Here is a 22748-nt window from a genome sequence, read left to right on the forward strand (position 1 = left end):
TGGTAATGGTATCTAATCGATTCAAAACAAACAATAAGAAGGTTCTGTCTATGATTTCTTTGTGTGAAATATATGCTGTTCGAGTTAATGGCCCACTTAGTATTTGCTAAACATTTTGTTACTAGTAAAATGATTTACATTTAGCTGTGATTGGTGAGTTATTTTTTTGTATATTTTATCTTAGTGATTTTTCACTAGACTTTACTTGTATTATTGCTTTCATCCAAAACAGCTGATCAGCTCTAACAAGTGACTAAAATTTTTCGTCATTGGAAATTTCTTTTGTTTTTAATTAGTAATTTTTTTTTTTTTTATTATTACCAGTAGGTTTTTATTTTGTAAAGTTGATGACTTTTACTGACAAATACATGAACAAATATTTTTTTTATAAATCGGTTTTAACTATTCATACTAGTAATTTAATTTAGGTATTTTTATGATTGGTTGTCTGTATTATTTTAATAAACATATTAATTGTTTATAATAATAAAAGTGAATGGGATGTTACAATTTTTTTTATTGAAAAAATGAATTATTTTATATACCGATATTAATTTCAGTATTTTTATTGCAACTGTAATGATTGAACTTTTTTTCAAGAACTCCTGTGTTAAAAACAATGTTCAAATTTCCGAGTTTTATTATTTTTCATTAAAAATATTATTTAATTATATTCTGCGGGAAGAATGTATTTTGCTTTTATCATATGTTTTGTGACCTTGTATTTTACTATCTGACAGTTTGAACTACAGTTAGCAAAAATCATAATATAAAGTGAGTATTTTAGAGCATTAAAGAATAAATTATTATTTTTAGTATAGTAGCCAGTTCTAATTATTTGTAGAAATTTACTTTGATTTGTTTAAAATTGTTTTGGTTGTTCAAATTTTTGTGTCAAAAGGTAGGAACTACAATTTTATTTATCTTTTTTTAAATTGTATGTACAGTATGGAACTTTTCCTATAAATTGTAATGAAAATTTCTTATTTTTTTTTATTTTGTTAAAATCTATCATTATTTATTCTCACTCTGTAGAGTCAAGACAGTAAATACTCCTTTACAGCAGTAAGGAGTTCCATAATTTCTTGCATTACTGTTTCCAAAACTTTATTACCACTATAAAGCATGCAGAAAAAAGTTGCCAGTAGCAGACGACAAGTAGCTAGTGAATTTTGGTAGGCTAGATATGCTATTAAGCAGCAGTGTATAAGTGCCCCAGATACTGGTAAACTAATTCACTCTCCTCTTTTTCCCAAGTAGATTTGGGTTAGTATACTGATTATTCTTAAAAATAGATTTTTGGAAGTGACTTGTAACTCTTATTTTGTCACCACCTAGAAACTTTGTTATGGTAACCGTCACACATTTATAAAGTTTTAACTATTGTATAATTATTTATCTGCTTCATCACTTATAATAATTTTAATCAAATATCTTAAAAAAACTTAAGTTGCCTTTACATTAATAATGAGCTTTTATCTGCATGGAATAGACTAATAATGAAAACAGATTACAACACCCAGTGCTGTAAACAAGCTCTTTATGGTGTGATGTTACATGTAACATTTGATTATATATTAACAATACATTACCAGCAAAAAAGTTGAATATGTGTAAAAGATAGTATAGTAGAAACACTGTTTGGTTAAGCCGCATGCAAACCACATTATTAATAAAAAAATTATATAATAAGCCTTCCAAGCCTGACCTAGCACCAGTTTTGTGTGAATGACTTGGTATTTGACATTAAAAGTGTGAAACATTTAAATTAATTATTGTTAACAAATTACTAAATAGATTCTCAGTTGTATTTCATAAATATAAGGTAAACTCTGTGATTGTTTTTTGTGTATCAATATTAATGTTACTCCACTTCATCTCATACAAGTGTGGAAATAATATTAAGTTGATCAGTATTAACATGCAGTATTATAGTTTGGAAATTCTGTGAGATCAAAAAGTTCTCTAAAATAATTGCACAGGCTTAAATCCTATTCAATATTATGGAAAGTTTACATAGAGATGTCAGAACTCATTATGATAGTAGGAGAGGCAGCTTGGTAGATGTAATCATTCTTAGCTTCATTAAGTTGTGATATCAGCCAGTTTACCTAGAATGCAGTATTATCTTAAAACAATATCCTTGCCATAGTAAATAGTGCAGAGAAAAATAATTTGTTTCTTTGGCCTTTGAAACTGCACTAAGCACTTTTACCTTAGGCTTGCATGTATTCGGTAACTTTTAGAGGATTTTCATTCTCTGTATTTACACGTTATGTTAATCCACAGACATACACATCACCAAAGGTAGTGATTCTACAAATCATTGACCTCAGACCTCTTCAGCACTTTAAATGCAGTTCCTTATCGGTACAGAAATCTTTCATCAGCTAAAGCTTATATTGTAGGATTTAATCTGCAATCTCTTTAAATATTCCAAACTATCAGTTGAAAAATATCTAGAATTATAAGCGTTTATGTGTAGTAGATTTGTGAGGGTTATGTAGAACCATTCTAACAGTATACGCAGTCTCTCACTTGACCTGGACATTTGTCCTAGGAGCTATGTAGCAACAGCCTTCATTCCAAAATTTTTCATTATAATCATTTTTTTTTTGTCTTCAGTCATTTGACTGGTTTGATGCAGCTCTCCCAAGATTCCCTATCTAGTGCTAGTCGTTTCATTTCAGTATACCCTCTACATCCTACATCCCTAACAATTTGTTTTACATATTCCAAACGTGGCCTGCCTACACAATTTTTTCCTTCTACCTGTCCTTCCAACATTAAAGCGACTATTCCAGGATGTCTTAGTATGTGGCCTATAAGTCTGTCTCTTCTTTTAACTATATTTTTCCAAATGCTTCTTTCTTCATCTATTTGCCGCAATACCTCTTCATTTGTCACTTTATCCACCCATCTGATTTTTAACATTCTCCTATAGCACCACATTTCAAAAGCTAATCTTTTCTTCTCAGATACTCTGATCGTCCAAGTTTCACTTGTATATAAAGCGACACTCCAAACATACACTTTCAAAAATCTTTTCCTGACATTTAAATTAATTTTTGATGTAAACAAATTATATTTCTGACTGAAGGCTCGTTTCGCTTGTACTGTTCTGCATTTTATATCGCTCCTGCTTCGTCCATCTTTAGTAATTCTACTTCCCAAATAACAAAATTCTTCTACCTCCATAATCTTTTCTCCTCCTATTTTCACATTCAGTGGTCCATCTTTGTTATTTCTACTACATTTCATTACTTTTGTTTTGTACTTGTTTATTTTCATGCGATAGTTCTTGCGTAGGACTTCATCTATGCCATTCATTGTTTCTTCTAAATCCTTTTTACTCTCGGCTAGAATTACTATATCATCAGCAAATCGTAGCATCTTTATCTTTTCACCTTGTACTGTTACTCCTTGTACTTATCTCATCATATTGTAGTATAAAGGAATTCTATTCATAATTCTCCAAGCATCACAATGGTTGTGGTTTTCATATATTCTAACACTGAGAACCTTTTCTTATGTTGACTGAACCATTTTTGCTACTACTGACATGTAGCAGTTACATGCATGCAGTTTCCTTAACAGTTCTCAATTGAAGAGTTCTCTTTCACTTTAATATGGTGCAATTTAGTATTTTTTGATTGTAATTATTTTATATGTTTGATGGACTTTGAGTCATTCTATTTTAAGGGACAGTTGAATTTTATTGCAGGTGAGTTACAACTACATTTAATAATATGCTATCTACCATTATGGATATGTTTTTTTACAGCTAAGGTAATTTTTAAGCAAGTCACATACTGGTTTTTAAAATAATTTTAAAAACCATAGTCACATACTGATGTATGTGACTATGGTTTTTATCTGCTGAGAAGATGAATTTTTTGTATTATTTCTCATTTGAAGAAAATATAGTAATCTGTTGCTTGCACTATCAGTCACATGCTTTCTTATTGTTATAAAGCATTTCATATGTTTTAAAAGATATTAGAGACACCAGTCTGAACTGATTTTTCAAGGATTTATGTTGTTAATTTTGTAGATGTTAAAGTAGATACATTGTATAGGTATTACTTCCAGGGCTGAATATCACCTGCATTTCAGTGAAATGGCTTACTGATGTGAAAAAATATATTCAGCTCAGTGAAAGCAATGGAAAGTACTTCACTCTTTACTTTATCCAGTAACCCTGACGTAGTTTTTGTTGTTCATGAGAATGATCGTTTTTTAAGAATGACTTGTTTGTTTTGCCTTTAACCATTTGTTGTAGCACATAACCGACAGACATCTATATAATTGTAACACTCCCTTTGTTTTATTTTTGTTTAGATTAAGTAGACGCTGGTAAACTTATCATAAGCACTGGTATAACCTTTCTTCAACATGACTCAAGCTGTGATGATGAACAATGAAGACTACATATTAGCACCATTAGGTAACAGAACACCAACAAAACAATCACCTCGCTTGTTTCGTAGCCCACCTCAACCTCATATGTGCATTCATGCTACCTTACAGGTAATAATTGTCTGATTTATGTAGAGAAAATTTTTAGTTATTAAAATAATTGTAAAATGAAATTACTTTTGCTAATATTAATAATTTTGTATATTGCGTTACATTTTTATTATATAGTTCTTTCTCTGATTTATTCAACATTTTACGTTATTTTTCTTGTTTAATGTCCAATATAATTTATTCAGTATATTATAAAATTAAAGTATGATGCTCATAGTCCATTTATCCTATTGGAGGAAGCCATTGTCAACTGCTAATATCATTAAATTACTCTAGTAACCGGTTGAACTACAGACAACATGGAGATTCACTATTTTTTTCAGTGGCATGCAATAAATAAATCCTGACAACCACTTAGAATAATTTGGTCAATCAATTATGACTCGACTCAGCAAATCAGACTCACAATATTTAGAATAATTGGATAATAGGTCAACCAATTATGACTCAATTCAGCAAATCAGGAATCTCCAATCATCTACAATCCATCAGATATAAAAATGCACACTTGCATGGTCATACCAGAGTGCCATTGATGGAAAGATAGAGATAAAATCGCAAGAAAAAATAGAAGAGGGATAAATCACCTCATATTGAGCAAAAAAAATTGTTCTTTTTCAGAATCATGTAAGGGTCAAGCTAACCACCCCACTTATACTTTTGATGTTGAATGACAAATGGAAATAATACTACTGAGAAACTGAGTTCTTCTACTGCTGACATACCATCACAAAATCGAGCATAGGCAATGAAATGAACATCTTTATTGCTATCTGTTGCCTCATCTAGCTGAATTGAAAACAGTTTTTCTTGTAACTTCCTGAAAATTATCTCCAATTGTAATTTCTACAATCTCAGTTGCAGCTGGTAAAATAAGCCCTACACCAATGGTGTGAGGCTTTTTACATCTGGCTAATATATGTTAAACTTTGTAAGAGACAAGTAAAGCTTTCTCATTCACAAAGTTTTTTTTTTTAAATGTTTTCTTTTCTTTTAATTTTAATTCAAAGAATTCTCAGGGTTTGCTAACATACTCTCTATGAAGTGTTTCCAGATAATTGAATTTCATGCTGTCTGGTGCCAAAAGTTTTGGGCAAATGACACACTGGGGCGTTTCTTCTTTATTTACTTCAGTACTGGTAAACTCAAAATTTAAGAATTCTTTAGAATATTTTTTTGATTTTATTTTCAGAATCGTGCTTGTCTGCACATTTGTTGATGCTTCACTATCATCTAATGCTCGTTTACGGCCACATAAAAATGTATCCATGGTTCTGTATAAATCTACTGCCATGAATTGCAATTAACACACAAATTACAACATAGACATACATGATAGATTTTAGCAAAAGAAGGATCAACTTGACTGGCTGGAATTGAACGAGGTGCAGCATTTATACACGTTTGTACAGTCGTTCCAGAATATTCCAGATAAATCAGAACTTCTCATGAAGCCACAAGAATGTCCTACATGTTGGATGTAAGACAGAAAGCATCAGAGGCATCAATTCTGGTTTTGTCAATGCAGCAGATCAGGGTTGCAAAATATCAATAAATTTACTTATTCTTTGTAATTTGTAACATTTGTAATTAAGGTTGTAATGTAGCTTTAACACCAAAATACTCAAAAAATAGCATCCCCCTCTACAAGAAAAATTTAATTATAAAGAATGACACAAGAAAAATTATATCTACAGAATTCACACTCTTTCATAGAGTGTGAATAGAAACCTACTTCATAGAAACTGAATGAAAAAAAAATATTACAAAAAATTAATAACGGAGCATGTAAACGTTGTATTTTAGTTTGTGTTGGCATGATCAGATTTATCCTTAGATATATCACTATGTGAAGATATGATGTTATATGTGATTAAGCCTATGTTATATGTTATTGTTAGGCCTAAATATTAGCTTATTTCATCCATCCTTTTTCAAGTTCATGACCAAAGGTAGTGTTTTTGTTGTTCTTGTGATATTAAGTAAGTGTGTCTGGCATCTAGAGAAATTCAATTTTTTTGTTTTTAAGCTTTTTTCTCTTCTGTTCTTTTGAGAAATTGAATCTATTTAGCTTGCAATCTTCTTGCTTAGTATCAGCACAAATTTTGAATCGCAGATAAAGGAAAAATTTTGATATCAAATTCATTTCAATAATAAAAAAAAATTGAATTTGTGATATAGAATGTTAAGTAACATAAATTATTGTATCATTTGTATTATATGTGTGCATTTATAATATAGTTGTGTTGTATTCTATTAAAAAATACTTTTTTTATATGTATACCAAAAATTTATTATGAAGTAAAGAAACTTCTTGTAAATATAAAACTTTCCTTAGTATTAAAATATATTTTACTGGTGTATTTAACCAGGAAAAATAATAAAGATTTTCCTCATTGTTATTGAAAAAAATCAATATTCATTAATTTACCTTTCAGTTATAAATTGACATTGACACCTGACATGCTAACTTTCTATTAGTATATTGGTTCGTAGAAATTGTACCCGATTTATTTTATTTCACAGCCTTCATCTGGTATTCCTGTACTCTATTTCTCAGAATTTTTATTCTCCTTTTATTTATTATATTAGAAAGAAATTATTTTTTTTATTAATAAAAATAATTAAACCTATTATCACTCAACCCAAAAAAAAATTTATTTAAGGTCTATTAATGAGAATGTATTTGTTTCATCATTAACATAAAAACAAAAAAACAGCCTTTAGGCTGGATTACACAGAAAGCTAAGCTATTACGGTTCCTGTTTTATCTCCCAAATTCATTATTATTTCTGCTCTGCTTCCATGAAATTTAGTAATTTTGATATGACATATTATCAAAAATGTATTGTTTTTATAAAGAAAGTGTTGTCATTCCATGTTTAATTCCTATACTGAACTACAGGGACTAAGACTTGAAACATAAGATGTATGACCAAATTATAAAATTGAAATTAAAATAATAAAACATAAAAATAAGATCATATATATATATATATATATATATATATATATAAAATTTTATAGACAGAACAAACTATCAACTCTAAAATCTAATCCACAGAAATTTTTAGTTCGATACCTATATCAGAAACAAATTAATCTATCGATAGAAACATTTATATCTTATATCATCAGTCATTCGTCAGTGCAGTCATTCAGTAAAATAAAGCAACCTTAGATATACCATTATGAACATAAAGCTGTTATTCCTAAGATTTCTTAATTTAATAATAAAATAAATATTAAAGTTAAATCATCATTCCAACAAAATTTACCCTAAAATAAAGTATGAATTAAATTTTAAGAAAGATAATTACTAGATGTTTACAGACTCTTCATCATTTCTCATTACTTAAGCATTTTTCACAAAAGAAAAATACATTTAAATTCACAAATTTTATATACATGAGTGTGTGTATGTGCGCGTGCAAATTATATGTATTTAATTTAATTGTTTGTGATTTTTCAACAATCCAATGCTGTATCTGTTACCAGCATTGCACTAAAATTTTATCATGTTCCAAGACGCATTATAAACTTGTACTATTAAAAAGCATGAAAGTCTGAGATTGAAAGTTACCACAACCATTGCTAAAAAAAAATAATAATGTGGTGCAGCAAAGCATACTTACAAGGCCAGTATATTCAGCTTACAACTGAATTTATTGATGCCCTTTTGCAGGGTGGTAGGAGGATATCTGTCTATTAAATCTAGAATGGTAGCTTGCAACTTGGCCCCATTTTAGAGGAAACTCTATCCCAAAGATTTTCAAGCAATAATTTAAGTAACTTATTTGTATACATTCACTCAAAGGAGCTGCAGCAGCCAATAAGCAAGCATTCCAGAACTCATAATTAAGATATCTCTGGTTCAAACCTCCATGTCAATTTTTTTTTAACTTTTTTTTTTGCATGTCAGTAATGCAGATTATTTATTATGACATAATTTTTATAATAATAATATTTATAAATCTATAAAATAACTATGAATTTCATGTTTGCTGATTACTGTTTTATTTGAAATAATAATTATTAACCTAAATATTTTTATGAAGGTATAGAAATTGGTGCCACATGGGGATTGAAAAGTTAAGAAATAGTCAACAAGTAGATTTTGTTTTATAGAACTAGAAAAATATTTATTTTATTTTCTAACTTGCCTGTTACATTTCATAGGATGATATAATTATCAAAAAAATTAACATAAATAAATATTTTCAGTACTAAGAACAATGATATTAATTAATATTAGATTAATAATAATGATATGTATAATGTTATAATATATAATATTTATTACAATATACAAAAATTGTTGTTACTATTCTTTGTATCTAGTGATTGACTTGTTACTTCTTTTTACTTTAAGGAATTTTTTTTTAAATCTGCAATAGTCAAAAACATTTACATGCATCAATTTATTGTTCTTGGTGTCAAAAATATTTGTTTCGTTTTTGTCATGTTTCATTTTATATTTATTTTTATATGTATGTTTAATTTGAATTATCAATCTGAGGATTTGTAATAGGCAAGCTATGTAATAGTTAAAATAATTAATTTAATTTTTTCAAGTTTTATAAAACAAAATCTCTTTGTTAATCTTTCATTCCCCATTTGGGCTCTATTCCAGCATGGTCATAAAAATTTTTAAGTTACGTATTTGAAGTTACGTATTCAAATAAAAGTAATGATCAACAGATATGAAATTCATACAGTTTTTTCATACATTCTTTTAGATATTTAATTATTATAAATACTTTATATTATATCAAAATCTGTGTTGGTGTAAATGTGAAAAAAAGAAATGTTACAAAAAAATCGCAAGACTTCTTTCTCAGTTCTGAGACTGGAATGATTGCAACTCAGCTATTGTCAACATTGTGACAGCAGGTTTGCAAATAAGCTACTTGAAAAGCTGCCAATCTGTATTTAAAAAAGGAAAGGAAAAACCCCCTTCATACTATCCTACTAAATAGCATTAATAAATAACATTGCAAGCTCACCACCACCTTTGTTAGCCTAACTTTCTGTGTGAGCCAACTTGATGACTGAAAATTAGAATGTATTATTTGCAAAAATATTACCTTTTTCAGCAGTTATTAGTCTTATGAGCCTTTATATTGCAGGATTCACACATTCCATGTTACATAAATGTAATGTCATGGAGTAGGGTAGGGTTGCCTTTACGCCCTGATGCACCAATACCTTTATACGGAGGCATGCAAGTACCCTACAATGATAAATCGTGCAATAATATAAAACAGAAACCAATTGTTTTTGCTGTTATGGCAAATCCAGAAATACTGAAGAAAAATGGAAAAACTGCTCAGAACTTACAGGTAAAATTCAATTCACTGAATTATTGTTAATATTTAATATATATTGAACTAACGTAAGAATCATGGGTCTTTTTCATTCTAGAGTAATGTATTTTATTATTAAATTATTTCTTCAGAAAAAAATTGTAATAAACTAAAAATTATTGTTTATTTAACCTTTCAAACCAATTAGAATATTACTGAATTACTTTAGTGTCCAAATAGAATTGTTCCACCAATATTTTAAATTAAAAAAATCACAATTAAACATAATATTCAAATGGATAGAAAATAAATTAAATATAGAAATGATCTTTTGTTGGATGTGTGTTGTTTCCTCAAACTTTTAAACAAGCATTGGTACTCCTGATCATGTAATGGGTGATCCGATAGTACACGGAATCATACCAATTTTAATGTTTAATTGAAAATTGGTTTGATATAGGACATTTATAACAATTACTCTTGAAAGAACAGAATGAAGTCAAATTTTTATTTTCAAAGTATTTATTAGCATTAATGAATAGAATTAAATAAATAACTTGCTGAACTTTTACAGGAATACATATATTTACAAAAAGAGTGCAAAGGCAAACTTTTGGAAATTTTAGTTTGATAAAAAGAAATTTTGGTTTTCATGAATAGGTAGTTTTATGTTTGTTTTGAAAGACTTATGTCAGTGTTATAATTTATTTATCTTGCATTTGATAGCTCTCATTTTTAAATACATTGGAAACAAATTATGCATAATTTTGTGTGCTCCTTGTTAGTTTATGTTCAGTTTTATCATAGAGTGCAAAAATGAACATTTTTTGCATATTTTACATTTTTATTTCCATAAAAGTAAGAAAGCTGCTGAGACTCACAAAGAGATATTTTGAAGTTTATGGTGTCAGTTGTCTAGTAGAACATGTGTGTCAGAGTTGGTTTAAAAAATTCCATTTGGGAAATTTTTCACTCAAAGATGTCCAAGATTCTTTTCAACCTACTGAAGTTGATGAAAAGCAGATCAAAGCCATAATTGAATCTGATCATCATCACACACACCAATTCAAAGTTACATCAAATGTCTTGGACTTGATAAAAAGTGTGATATTTGGGTTCTGCGTGAATTGAAAGAAATTCATATAACACAACAAATTAATATTTGCGATATGAATCTCAAACCCAATGAAGTTGGTCCTTTTTTGAAACGAATCATAACCGGTGGAAAAATGGATTGTCTACGATGACATCAATTGAACACAATCATGATTATTACAACAACTAATGAAACTGGAGGAAGCAATCAAAATAAAATGGCCAGAATTGGCAAATCACAAAGGAATCATCAGGCCTTCTACTTAGACATACAAGGCCTCACTTCAGTAAATTGTTACAACTTTGCTTGGGAAGTGAAGTCTCATTCCTCCATATAGGCCTCATCTTGCACCATCAGATTACTATTTATTTTGAAGTTTGCAAAACTCTTTTAATGGTAAAATTTTCACTAATGAAGATGACCTGAAATTTCAATCAGTTCAGTTTTTGTCAACATGATTTTTGTCTCATGAGTACCAATAAATAATGTACTTAATGCAGTTTTTATCCTGTTTTCAAATATAAGTTTCTCCATAACCCACAGTGTTTTTATTTTCATTTCTTTAAATATTTTAAAATGTTTTTTGTTCATTTGTCCATTGTCAAGTGAAATCTCATAGACCATCGTAAATATGATGGAACCAAGTGAGCTAACTCAAAGGATAGCATTGCTACTGTTGTGCAGGTTCAGACATGGTATCGACATGTACAAACATGATCTAGGGTAGCACACATTCATCAGAACAATACCAGTTGTGAGATAGTAGTGAACTGTAGATATGTCATTGTGAGTGCTTTGTGTGTTTGATTATTGTGTATTACATATTTACAACATTATTTCTTTTAATTAGTCGTTAGTTACAAGTTGTCTAGAGTTTGTTTAAATCATCTAACAATTTTTGTTATGTATGTAGTGAAGTGATGCTAAAGTCCCAAAGGCAAAACCTTACTCCATTAGTAAAAAAAGTATTATGAACTTTATTTTGGGTATAAATTCTGGGACCAAACAAGGGCCTGGACCCCACATATCTGTTGTTTATCATATTATAGGCTTCTCACTGCATGGAAAAATGACATGTCACATTCCATTTTCTATCCCTATGATTTGGAGGGAATCCAAAGATCACTCTTCTGACTGGTATTTCTGCTTAACAAACATAAAAGGGATTATCTCAAAATCAAAACATCCAGTGGTGTACCCTAACTTGCAATCTGCAATGAGACCAGTTTTACACTGCAAAGAATTGCCCATACCAAAGCCTCCAGAACATGTGACATTAGATGAAGAAAGCTCAGAGTCTGATGGAAGTAAGGAAGAAAAAGAAACAGATTCTGGTGATATAATTTTTGAACAAAGCAGTTCATCTGAGCCTCATTTACTGACTTAAGAAAAAGTCAGTAAAAAGATTTAAAGTTATCCAAAAAACAGTCTGAAATGCTTGCTTCCCAGCTAAACGGATGGAACCTTCTTCAAAAGAATACAAAGATATGTACTTATCGTAATCTTCACTCTGATTTTAAAGACTATTTTCTGAAGAAAATGGCTAAGTGTTTTGTAATGACATTTCTTCTTGAGACACTTTTTAATGAACATAATCAACAGAATAGCGCTTGTTCATTGATTCCTAGTTTAAAAGCTGTACTTCTGCATAATGGCAATAAATTCCCACCAATACCTGTGGCTCACTCTGCTATTATGAAAGAAACATATGAAAATTTTAAATTTATAAAAAGCTTCAATATAATATGCAGTGTATGAATGGAATATTTGTGGTGATTTGAAGGGAACTACACTTATTCTCGGTCTGCAGGGATAGAAAAAATCATTTCATTAGAAAAGAATGGCCTAAACGCGAATCAAAACATGACCCATTGTGTAATCCTAAGAAAGTGTACTTACTTCTATTTATCAAACTAGGATTAATGAATAATTTCGTTAAGGCCATGGACAATACTCCTGGATTCATGTACTTAAAACAGAAGTTACCTAAATTAGCAATGCAAAAATTAAAGAAGGAATATTTGTGGGTCTACAAACTCTATCACTCATGCCTGATGAAAAGTTTGAGGAACTATTGAATCCAGTGGAGGAAGCACCTGGGCAAGCATTCAAAAATTTTACTTGGAGTGTTTTGGGATATGGAAAGGCAGAAAATTACCATGATACTGTCAATGATCCCATAACATCTTATAAAAATTTGGGTTGTAATATGTTCTTAAAAGTACACTTCCTGCACTTGCACCTAGATTTCTTCCTGGAGAATCTTGGTGTAGTGAGCAATGAGCATGGAAAGCATTTTCATCAGGAGATTTCAGCTATGGAAAAAGGTATCAAGGCAAATGGAATCCTAATATGCTGACCGATCATTGTTGGAACATCAAGAAGTATAGCAGGAAATCGTAATTTCTTATGTTCTGGGTGAGTCAAATGTTTGAATATTGTGCAGTTAAGAATGTAGAAAGTATTAAAATGTTGGAAATTATAAATGTCTGTCTCTCGGAAAACTTGCATGATGGGGAAAACCGATATCGTATTTGAATTCAGGAGAAAAAATACTACCATAATCACATATTTTTCTTCCTGAGACAAAAAATGTATTTTTTGACAAAATGGAAATACATAATTGATTTAAGTTCATTCTTTGTACAAAAAAATTGAGTTTTATTTCACACTACAAAACAAAAATTACATTCTTGTCAACTCAGTATAAGGTGGTATATATTTTTATTGTTATAAAAACTAATTATATATAATATATAGACAGTAACTGGCTTAAAGACGGTAACCTATTAACTATTGACGTATGAGGTACAGACCAGGATATCAATAGTCCCAGCATGGTAGATCTCATTTTTTCTGTTAAAAGCTTTCAATAAAATATTTTGAATCCTAATATCTAAAACAACAAATCACAATGATAATTTGATTTTCTAACTTTATAATTTTTATTTATAGACTCATTCTTATCTTTAATATATGAATAAATAATAATACATATACTTATCTTTCTGACATGAAAGAAAGCATGTTTTAAAAACCTTGGATAATTTAAAGTTTTCCTTGTAAAATGGTTTTTCATTTTACTTTTTAGAAATTAAAATTGTACAATTTCTTCCCTATCAGTTTAGCAGTAATATTTTTAATATTAGAATTTCAAACATGTTTTATTAGTTTAAGGAAACTATAAATTCTCAACCACACAAAAAAAAGGTTGATTCAAATCTTTTCGTTACTTTTAACTGATATAATAACAGAAGGTAAAAATATGAATCATGAATAAAAGAATTATTTGATTCATTCAAAAAAAAGTTGTAAAAGCTGTACTTTAAATTAACATAACAAATGTATAGATTGATTGGTAGTATTAAATTATATTCATTTATTACCTTCAAATCTCAAAAATTTGCAAAGATAGAATCCAAAATTTCTCTGGTACCACATTGAAGTTTATTTAAAATAGATCTATTATAATTGATACAGAACATTAGAGAATTTTTTTTTAAATTTATTAACAACAGACAACATTCTTTCCTTAAAAATTAGAAAAAGTAATTTTTTATATAATTTTTTAATGAACTTTAAAAATGCATTACCACAAAACTGATAAAAAATTGAATTTTTTATATGTAATTTACCCTGATTTTCAGTGTTTCTTCAAATAAATTTAAACTGAAGACTAATGCAAAAAGTAAAAGATCTCATAGTATAAAACAAATTTTTTTCCACCTACTTGTACATGAAATGTAACTTTTCAAATTTAATTTTTTTCTTGTGACCACTCTACAATATATTATTATAGAAATACACATTATAAGAAAAAATTTATCTAATTTCAGAAATGAATTTTGTAATGAATTAATAAAATATTATTAATCAAAATTACTTATCTCTATTTACTATATAATTGACTAAACTAAAAAAAAACCCTGTTTGTACTAAAAAAATATGGGTGATCTAATTAATCTCCTCCTGTTTTCAGTGCAGCAAATTCCATTCTCATATAGCATTCACTATTGTTTACTGGGATTTATTAGTTTACTGGGATTTAAGTCATAGAAACTACTGAATTAAAGGCAGAAATGTGAACCATAGAGTCCAGTACCAAACATCAGAGATGAGTAAACACATTGTATAATATCGTTTTCTCATTAAATGTTAATTTAATATATATTAATTTAATATCTTATTGCCTGTTATTTTATTTTTTAGTTTTTGTTTTAATACCAGAATTAAACATGTTCTTAAATTATGTTTATGTACATATTCTGTTGTGTTATTATGTTTGGGGGAAAAAAATTTTATTTTTTTCCCCCAAACAGATCAATCTGTTGATCTGTCTAAGAGTTATAGTACTTCTACTTAAACATAAATTAGCATTACAAAAATGTAAGGCTTTCCTACCTTAACAGCCCACTTGGGAAGATCAAATTTTTTACAGTTAATTTAAACTTATCACAGATAAATTTATTAATTCTAGATGACCATTGTGTATTGTTTTTGTCACTGGAACATTTTTAATTTAAAAATATTTTGTCTTTATTTCAGGACAGAGATACTCTTATAGATTTAATGCTCGAATTTGTTGAAGCTATGAATCCTGATATTCAATTTACAAGACGATTTGTTGTTTTGAATAATCGAGATCTAACTGGTGAACTTAAAGATATCTGGGCTGTTGTGCAGAGAAAACGAGCTAGAGAGAAACTGGCTCATAATGTGAGTCAGTCTGATGAAAATTGTCACCCCCAGAAGTAAGAATATTTTAAATGATTTAATTTTTAAAGCCTCTTACTATATGTATTTAGTTATAAATATTTTTTAAATCTAACATTTAATGACAAGCTTCTTTACAGTTTTGAGGCCAGAAAAAATCTCTTATATGCTGTTTGAAGGTATCTGTAGTTTATTGGAAGGTTTTGAAAAAATATTTTAGTACTGTTCTAGTGTTAATAAAAAAATTTATATCTCTACACTGTATTCTAAAAATAAATGAAATACAGATATCTCAATGAAATTGGAAATTTTTATGTATATTGATAATAAATTTATTCGTGATATATAATAGTATAGAATGTATCGCATAAACTAATATACAAAAAGTTTATTTCTTGAAGATGACATCTTACAGGTGAGCTCTGTCTCATGCACACATTATTGCGGTTTTTTATTGCCATTTTGAATGGTGTTTGATATAGCATGTGATGCATTGTGAATTTTTTAAATTAAATAGTCATACAGTTGATGTCAATATTCAATATGCTACATATATCTGTCCTGTTTAAATCAGGCACTTTCAGTCATGTGTGAAAACATCTAGTTATTATGTAGCAAAGTTAATGTCATCTAGTAGTTAGCAGGCCAGCCCTATTTTCAAAAAAAAAAAAAAAAAAAAAAATGGCCTTTATGTTCTGCAATAAATCTCTTGGAATAAAAATTGTATTGCACAACATGTTTTAACTCATTAAAAAACGCTGAAAGTTAAAAATGAGTATAATTATTTTAAAACAAACATTATTTGATATATTTTTTAGCCGAAGAAAATGTCAATTATTTCTGTTGCACATCTTTCACCAAAGTGTGTAACACGTAATAGATTAAAAAAATATTTTTGTCATTCTGTTACAAAATGTTAGGAATAAAATTAAAAATATAATTTACACTTTAACTCAGTTTACTGTTAATGTAAATAAAATGTATTTCCTTCGACTTAGTTACTTAGGGTATTTTACACATTTATAAACATCAAGGTCATATAACATGTTTACATCAAAATTTGTGTTTCCTTCAAATACCCAGATTTATGAAAACATTTAATTTTAAATGAGTATAAAATTTTTAGTTTGAACTGTGCGTGGAGTTGTCACCATTGTGTATGACACTGATTTAATAAATATTATAACATTCATATGATGATTTATACAGTCTCATTCTTTATTTGCAGAAGATAAAGAATGAAGAATCCCTTCTCAAATAAGAATGTAATACATAAATTAGAAATGGACAGAACAAAAAATCTGTATTTCCATTTGTATAACATCTGTTGACTACAGTATTTTATAGAGTCCTATTTATTTCTCTATTTTATAGTCCTATTTCAAGTGAGTGGAAATCATGAAACTGCCCATTCCTTTGATTTGAGTGGTCCTTAATTGAGAAGTATACAAGAATTTGACTGCAAATACATCACCTGTTAAATTTTTAAGCTTGCAAAAATTTAAGGATTAAGAATTTAATTTCATTTGTAGATTTAAGATTAATGCTTTATAAAAAGCGTACTTGATTTGATCCTTCTGTCTGACTTGAAAAGTGTGTTAAGTTTATGAAGAGAATTGTTTCAAGTTTATCTCACAACCACCTGTAAGTTTTTGATGTCATGATTGATAATTGACTAGGAATCAAGTTTTTGCTGACAGTCAGTGATAAGCATTTTGGATGGTGATTCTTTCTGCTCATGATATGAGAATGGTTGGTATTAATTTGAGGATTTCTTTCAAGCTAACTTACTCTAGTTCTCTGAATAAAGCCTGTTGTGGGATGAACAGGGAGATTTAATTATTAAATCTGCAATCATCTAGGGTTAATTATGTTAAAAAGGGAAGGCTGTTGCTTGCTGCTGTTTCCCCAGATTATAAAGCATTTGAAGAATCTATCTTAAAATGTCCTTATAGTCTACAAATTTTCATTTTTATATTTTTTTATATAAAATAATTTATAAAAAATAAAACTGACTTCAAAAAATAATAGTGCTAAAAGTTACAAATAATTATATTTTTATTTATTAACTGAAGTAAAAGTATTTACAACAAATACCTATTTTTGAGTCTGTGTCAGCCAAACACAAGTTTGGCTGGCAAACAAAAAAAGAACCTATGATGTGTATAATAAAATGCAAAATTGGTAATAGAAGTTTTACTACAATAAAATGAGATCTAAAAATTATAAGAATAAAATGTAACTTAGAAGAATATGATATAAGAATACTTATAGATGCTTAGGTGTAGCCAAGCATTTACAGCAAGCTGCTTGCAGAGGGTACTAGATGTACGGCTGTAAGTAGAGGAAAAAGCCTCTTGCTAGAATGACCCTATTATACATATATTATCATGTATATATGCCTTAGCAAGTTCAAGATGAAGTGTCGATGATGAAACGTTCTTTCTTACATGCTCTTGAGATCCCATTTTACGTGTGGAACCCCGTTTAGCCACTTAGTGGTCAGTTGAGGTACTAACTTTACATAACTTTATCTTCAATTTAAATTATAATTATAATATATTACCTATATATATAAAAATGTTAAGTTCGTTTGTGTACGCTTCAAAAAATCAAAATGTTCTGCACCGATTGAGCTCAAATTTTAGCACGATATATAACCCGCATCAAAGATTGTTTTCATCTATTTTTAATAAATCTATCTATCTATTTTTAATTTGGAAATGTAAACAAAGGAAAACCAATCAGATCAATGCAAGATGGCCGCTGTCAAACACAACGACCAATCACAAACAGCCCATATGGCCGTTGCCAATGTAAACAAAATCACAATTGAAGTAACAAATTTCTTTGAATTATATTTAACAGCTAAAACATCTGTATTTTATTATTAAAAAAAACACCAAAACAAAAAGAAAAGCCACCAAGAACGATGACTTACAGTAAATAAATTAAAACACCAAACCTTCTTATAGCCCAGATAGACTTAACACTATGCAAACAAAAAAAGTCGAAATAACCAAATACACAGAAAATAATATCCCTACATAATGACCAAAAAGCCTTTGTTAGGTTAAATATTCACTTTTGTCTGAATTTACAGAAGGCATTTACAACGAAGCATTGATAAATATTGAAGACAAGTGCTTAGCTAATGCAAATAAAGTTCTTAGTCAATTGGGAATGCCAGCACCCACCCGAGCTGCGATTGCTTCATTTGATGTGGATTTACGCCGAGAACAAAGTTACAACATTGGTGATCTTCAGTCGTATGTCTAATCAAACATTCCCAAATTAACGCGTGAACAGAAAGGCATTTATGATCGCATAATGCAAATGATAAATAACAGAGTTGGGGGGACCTTCTTCTTGGATGCGCCAGGAGGAACTGGGAAAACATTCCTGATTAGATTGATTCTAGCAACGGTTCGATCAAAAAATGACATAGCCTTAGCTCTTGCTTCGTCTGGAAAGCTGCGACATTGTTACCAAGTGGAAGGACTGCGCATTCAGCTCTGAAATTGCCATTAAACATGCAAATCATCGAGACTCCCACAATATTTTCAAAGCATATCCTGTATGGGAAAGGTATTACAAAAATGTAAACTCATTGTTTGGGATGAATGCAAGATGGCACATAAAAAATTGCTTAAAGCTCTTGACCGATCGTTACGAGATTTGCGTGGAAATGTTCAACCATTCGGGAATGGTTTGATATTGCTCGCAGGAGATTTTAGGCAAACATTGCCTGTAATTTCTCGATCGACACCAGCAGACGAAATAAATGCTTGCCTGAAATATTCAACACTGTGGCGACACGTACGTACATTGTAGTTGACTACGAATATGCATGTCCAGTTGCAGAATGATCCATCAGCTGAGGTATTTTCATGACAATTACTGGACATTGCAAACGGACAGCTGCCAGTCGATGAGATGTCTAGACGAGATTATCATTTCCTGATAATTTTTGTAATTTAGTAACATCGAAAGAAGAACTGATCGAAAAAGTATTTCCTGATATTTCAAATTAATCATAGAAATCACGATTAGCTCAGTGAACGAGCTAGCCTTGCTGCAAAGAATAAAGATGTCTATCAACTTAATAATGTTATTCAATCCAGCATTCAAAGTGAGGGAATTACATAAGTCGATAGACACCGTTGTGGAAGCAGATGAAGTAGTTAATTATCCAACAGAATTTTTAAACTCAATTGATCTGCCAGGGATGCCACCACACATATTAAAATTGAAAATATGTGTGCAAATTATCCTGTTGCGGAATATTAATCAGCCAAAACTCTGCAATAGCACGCGACTTGCAGTTAAGAAATTGAATAACGTAGTGGAAGCAACGATTTTAAGGGGGCCTGTCAAAGGTGAAGATGTCCTCATTCCTCGAATACCCATGATCCCAACCGATACACCATTTGAATTTAAAAGATTGCAATTCCCAATTCGATTGGCATTTGCAATCACAATCAAAAAAGCTCAAGGTCAATCTTTAGAATTGTGTGGTTTAGATTTAGATGCGGATTGCTTCTCACATGGACGTGATTCTCACATGGACGTATGTGCGTGTTCCTGTGTGGCAAACCAGATAGCCTTTATATCTATGCAGACAGTGGAAGAACAAAAAATATTGTATATCCACAAGTATTGCAAAATTAAACTTCTATGAAACATATGCTTTGTTTCTCATTTCTCATCCATGCAACCACAATGTGCCACAGCGAAGCGTGGCGGGTACAGCTAGTATTTATAATATAATTATTTTTAACTTTTAGTACTATTATTTGTTGAAATTTGTTTTATTTTTTTTTTTATAAATTATTTTATGAAGTCTCCTCCTTTTGTACTTTGCAAGCAGTCAGAGTCTAAGGGTGTCGAGCCGTTGGTTTTTTGGTATTTTTCCTAAGATTATCATCAGATTTGGTTAAAATTTATATGGGGCCATTCTGAAATTTTTTTTTATCATAATAGAATTCACGCAAACTGAAAGTGCTGATCCTTCTGTCTGACTTAAAATAAAAATAAATTAACCAAAATATCTCATGACTTTTATCATATTTTACATGTTTGCTTTATATCTTATGATGGAAACATTTCCTTAGGATCTATTTTTAAAAGTTTCAAATATAGATTATAAATAAAAAATATTACTTAATAATATGTGATAAATGTTAGCAGAGTTGTAAGAAATTAATTTTTATACAAAGTACTAGTTGAATTTTTGATTAGAAGTACGTACATTTTTATCATTCCTAGTTGGCAACAATTAGTATTTTTACTGTAGATTATAAAAAGGTAAAAGATAGATGAAGAATTATAAACTAATTTTATATTAGTAATACTAAAATAATTTTAATTTAGTAGTCATATGACCAAAATCGCAAAGTTCCATAACTTCCCGTGTTGCAACTCTGGCTACTGAGGATTTCACTCTCAAACAAGTAAAGAATTCCAGAAAAAAATGATTCTCCTGTGAATGAAATTTTGAGATAGGTGATGCATGCGAACCGTGTCTACCCACTCCCTTGATAGTTGTTACCATAAATTTAGTGGTGTTAATGACTGATATTCAGAAGTCTTTCTAAAAAATTATAAGACAAAATTTACCTTCCCTTTGAATAAAATTTTAAGTTATGAACCCAGTCTTATGATTTTTTTCCAAATTTCATAAAAAAAATGTATTTGTAAAAACTCTTGGTATATTTGTGTTCCTGTAAACAAGCAGTGCTAAATGAATTACACTTGTTTTTTTAAAAAGAATAGAAGACTAGAAAAAAATATGTATTTAAATACTATAAAGCTCATCTATCAAAAAAAGGGAAACTCTTCTAAACAATTAGTTTTCAGGGAAACACATGAATGTGTCTTTAATTGCTTAGAAGTACTGCAAGAACCACCATTTGTACAGAGGTCACTGAGAGGGATAATAAAACATATTATATAGTCATATGTAGAATGAGTTTGCAGTTGGCAGCAGGGTGATTTATCATGTTTAGATGTCTTAAGTTATTTTAAAAAAATCATTATTGTGTTGTGTTTTCTTGTCGTTAGGAATGTTGAAGATCAAGCGATATCAAACAGTATATTATACCAAGAGAGAGATAAAGACAATGAAATAAATAATGATGATATCCCTTCAGAAAGTTCTACAAATCCTGGTCATAGTTGAGTATGTGGTACATTCTGATATGTCAATTACGCTGCGCACATTGTAATGATCTCAAATTGTTATTTTTTTATTCATGTCTAATTATATTATGATCATATTATCACTTTTGTATAATGTATCAAACATTAATTTATTTTTATTTTAATATTATTTTTTTTAAAGAGAATAATTTTAAGTTTGAAATTTTATTTATATTTATTTTAAAACGTACTCGATATTGTAATTAAAAAAATTGTATTATAAAATAAATGATATTTATAATGTAAATTATAAATTATTGTTAGCGTTTAATATTTAAATACTATATTTAAAATACTAATTCATATTTTTATGAAAATATTTAATTTTTATGTAATCATCTATTTACAATATTATATTTAATATAATTCTTTTTTTGTGAATTTTTACCATTTACATATTAGACTTAAGATAACAGGGTATTAATTTTATTTTATTTTTCAATAACTTGTATTATGAAAAGTCAGAAAATAAGTTTATTACTAACTCACTTTTTTTTTTTGATATTTACTTTTAAAAGCGCTAACAAATTTTTCAAGTGTGCATCAACCCTCATTATCTAGATGATGGCATTATCTAGATGTAGAATTTGCAAGTAGATAGAATATGGGATTGAAAATGCAATCACATTTGCACTTTATGAATGTAATTGGTACAATTACATTCTTATAGGTGATTTTCATGACAGTAGTAGAATAACCATGCATTATTTCATCACCAGTAATTATTTTTTTCATTTTGAGAATTCATTTTTCATTATTTTTAAACTAGAGAAGATGAGTGGGACAAACCCATAAAATTTTTTGTGTGCTTTGTACTTGTCAAGGGAAGCACTGCTGTGCATTATTCGGTAGCATAACCAATTGTTAAGTGGGTCCCAGATAATGCCAAATGAAAGAGCAAT

General features: G+C 29.2%; 1 protein-coding gene across 2 annotated transcripts; it reads left to right on the plus strand.

Moving 5' to 3' along the window:
• Positions 1-17: 17 nt before the first annotated feature.
• Positions 18-21936, plus strand: LOC142324557 (uncharacterized). 2 transcript variants are annotated; one of them, XM_075365399.1, is made up of 5 exons: positions 18-153; positions 4342-4530; positions 9660-9872; positions 15478-15683; positions 21709-21936. In XM_075365399.1, the coding sequence occupies exons 2-5, from the start codon at positions 4396-4398 to the stop codon at positions 21824-21826; spliced, it is 672 nt and encodes a 223-aa protein (XP_075221514.1). In that variant the 5' UTR covers positions 18-153; positions 4342-4395; the 3' UTR covers positions 21827-21936. The 2 variants fall into 2 exon arrangements, with proteins under 2 accessions (XP_075221514.1, XP_075221515.1); XM_075365400.1 differs by lacking the exon at positions 18-153 and adding an exon at positions 719-774.
• The last annotated feature ends 812 nt before the right edge of the window (positions 21937-22748 follow it).

Source organism: Lycorma delicatula, chromosome 5 (genome assembly GCF_047948215.1).
Source record: "Lycorma delicatula isolate Av1 chromosome 5, ASM4794821v1, whole genome shotgun sequence".
Taxonomy (NCBI): domain Eukaryota; kingdom Metazoa; phylum Arthropoda; class Insecta; order Hemiptera; family Fulgoridae; genus Lycorma; species Lycorma delicatula.

What these genes read in the sequence shown, in the direction of transcription:
- LOC142324557 (XM_075365399.1), top strand. Translation starts at nt 4,396, where the DNA reads ATGACTCAAGCTGTGATGATGAACAATGAAGACTACATATTAGCACCA. An exon ending in GCATTCATGCTACCTTACAG is followed by an intron (nt 4,531 to 9,659) that starts GTAATAATTGTC and finishes TTTATATTGCAG; the next exon opens with GATTCACACATTCCATGTTA. An exon ending in GAAAATTGTCACCCCCAGAA is followed by an intron (nt 15,684 to 21,708) that starts GTAAGAATATTT and finishes TCTTGTCGTTAG; the next exon opens with GAATGTTGAAGATCAAGCGA.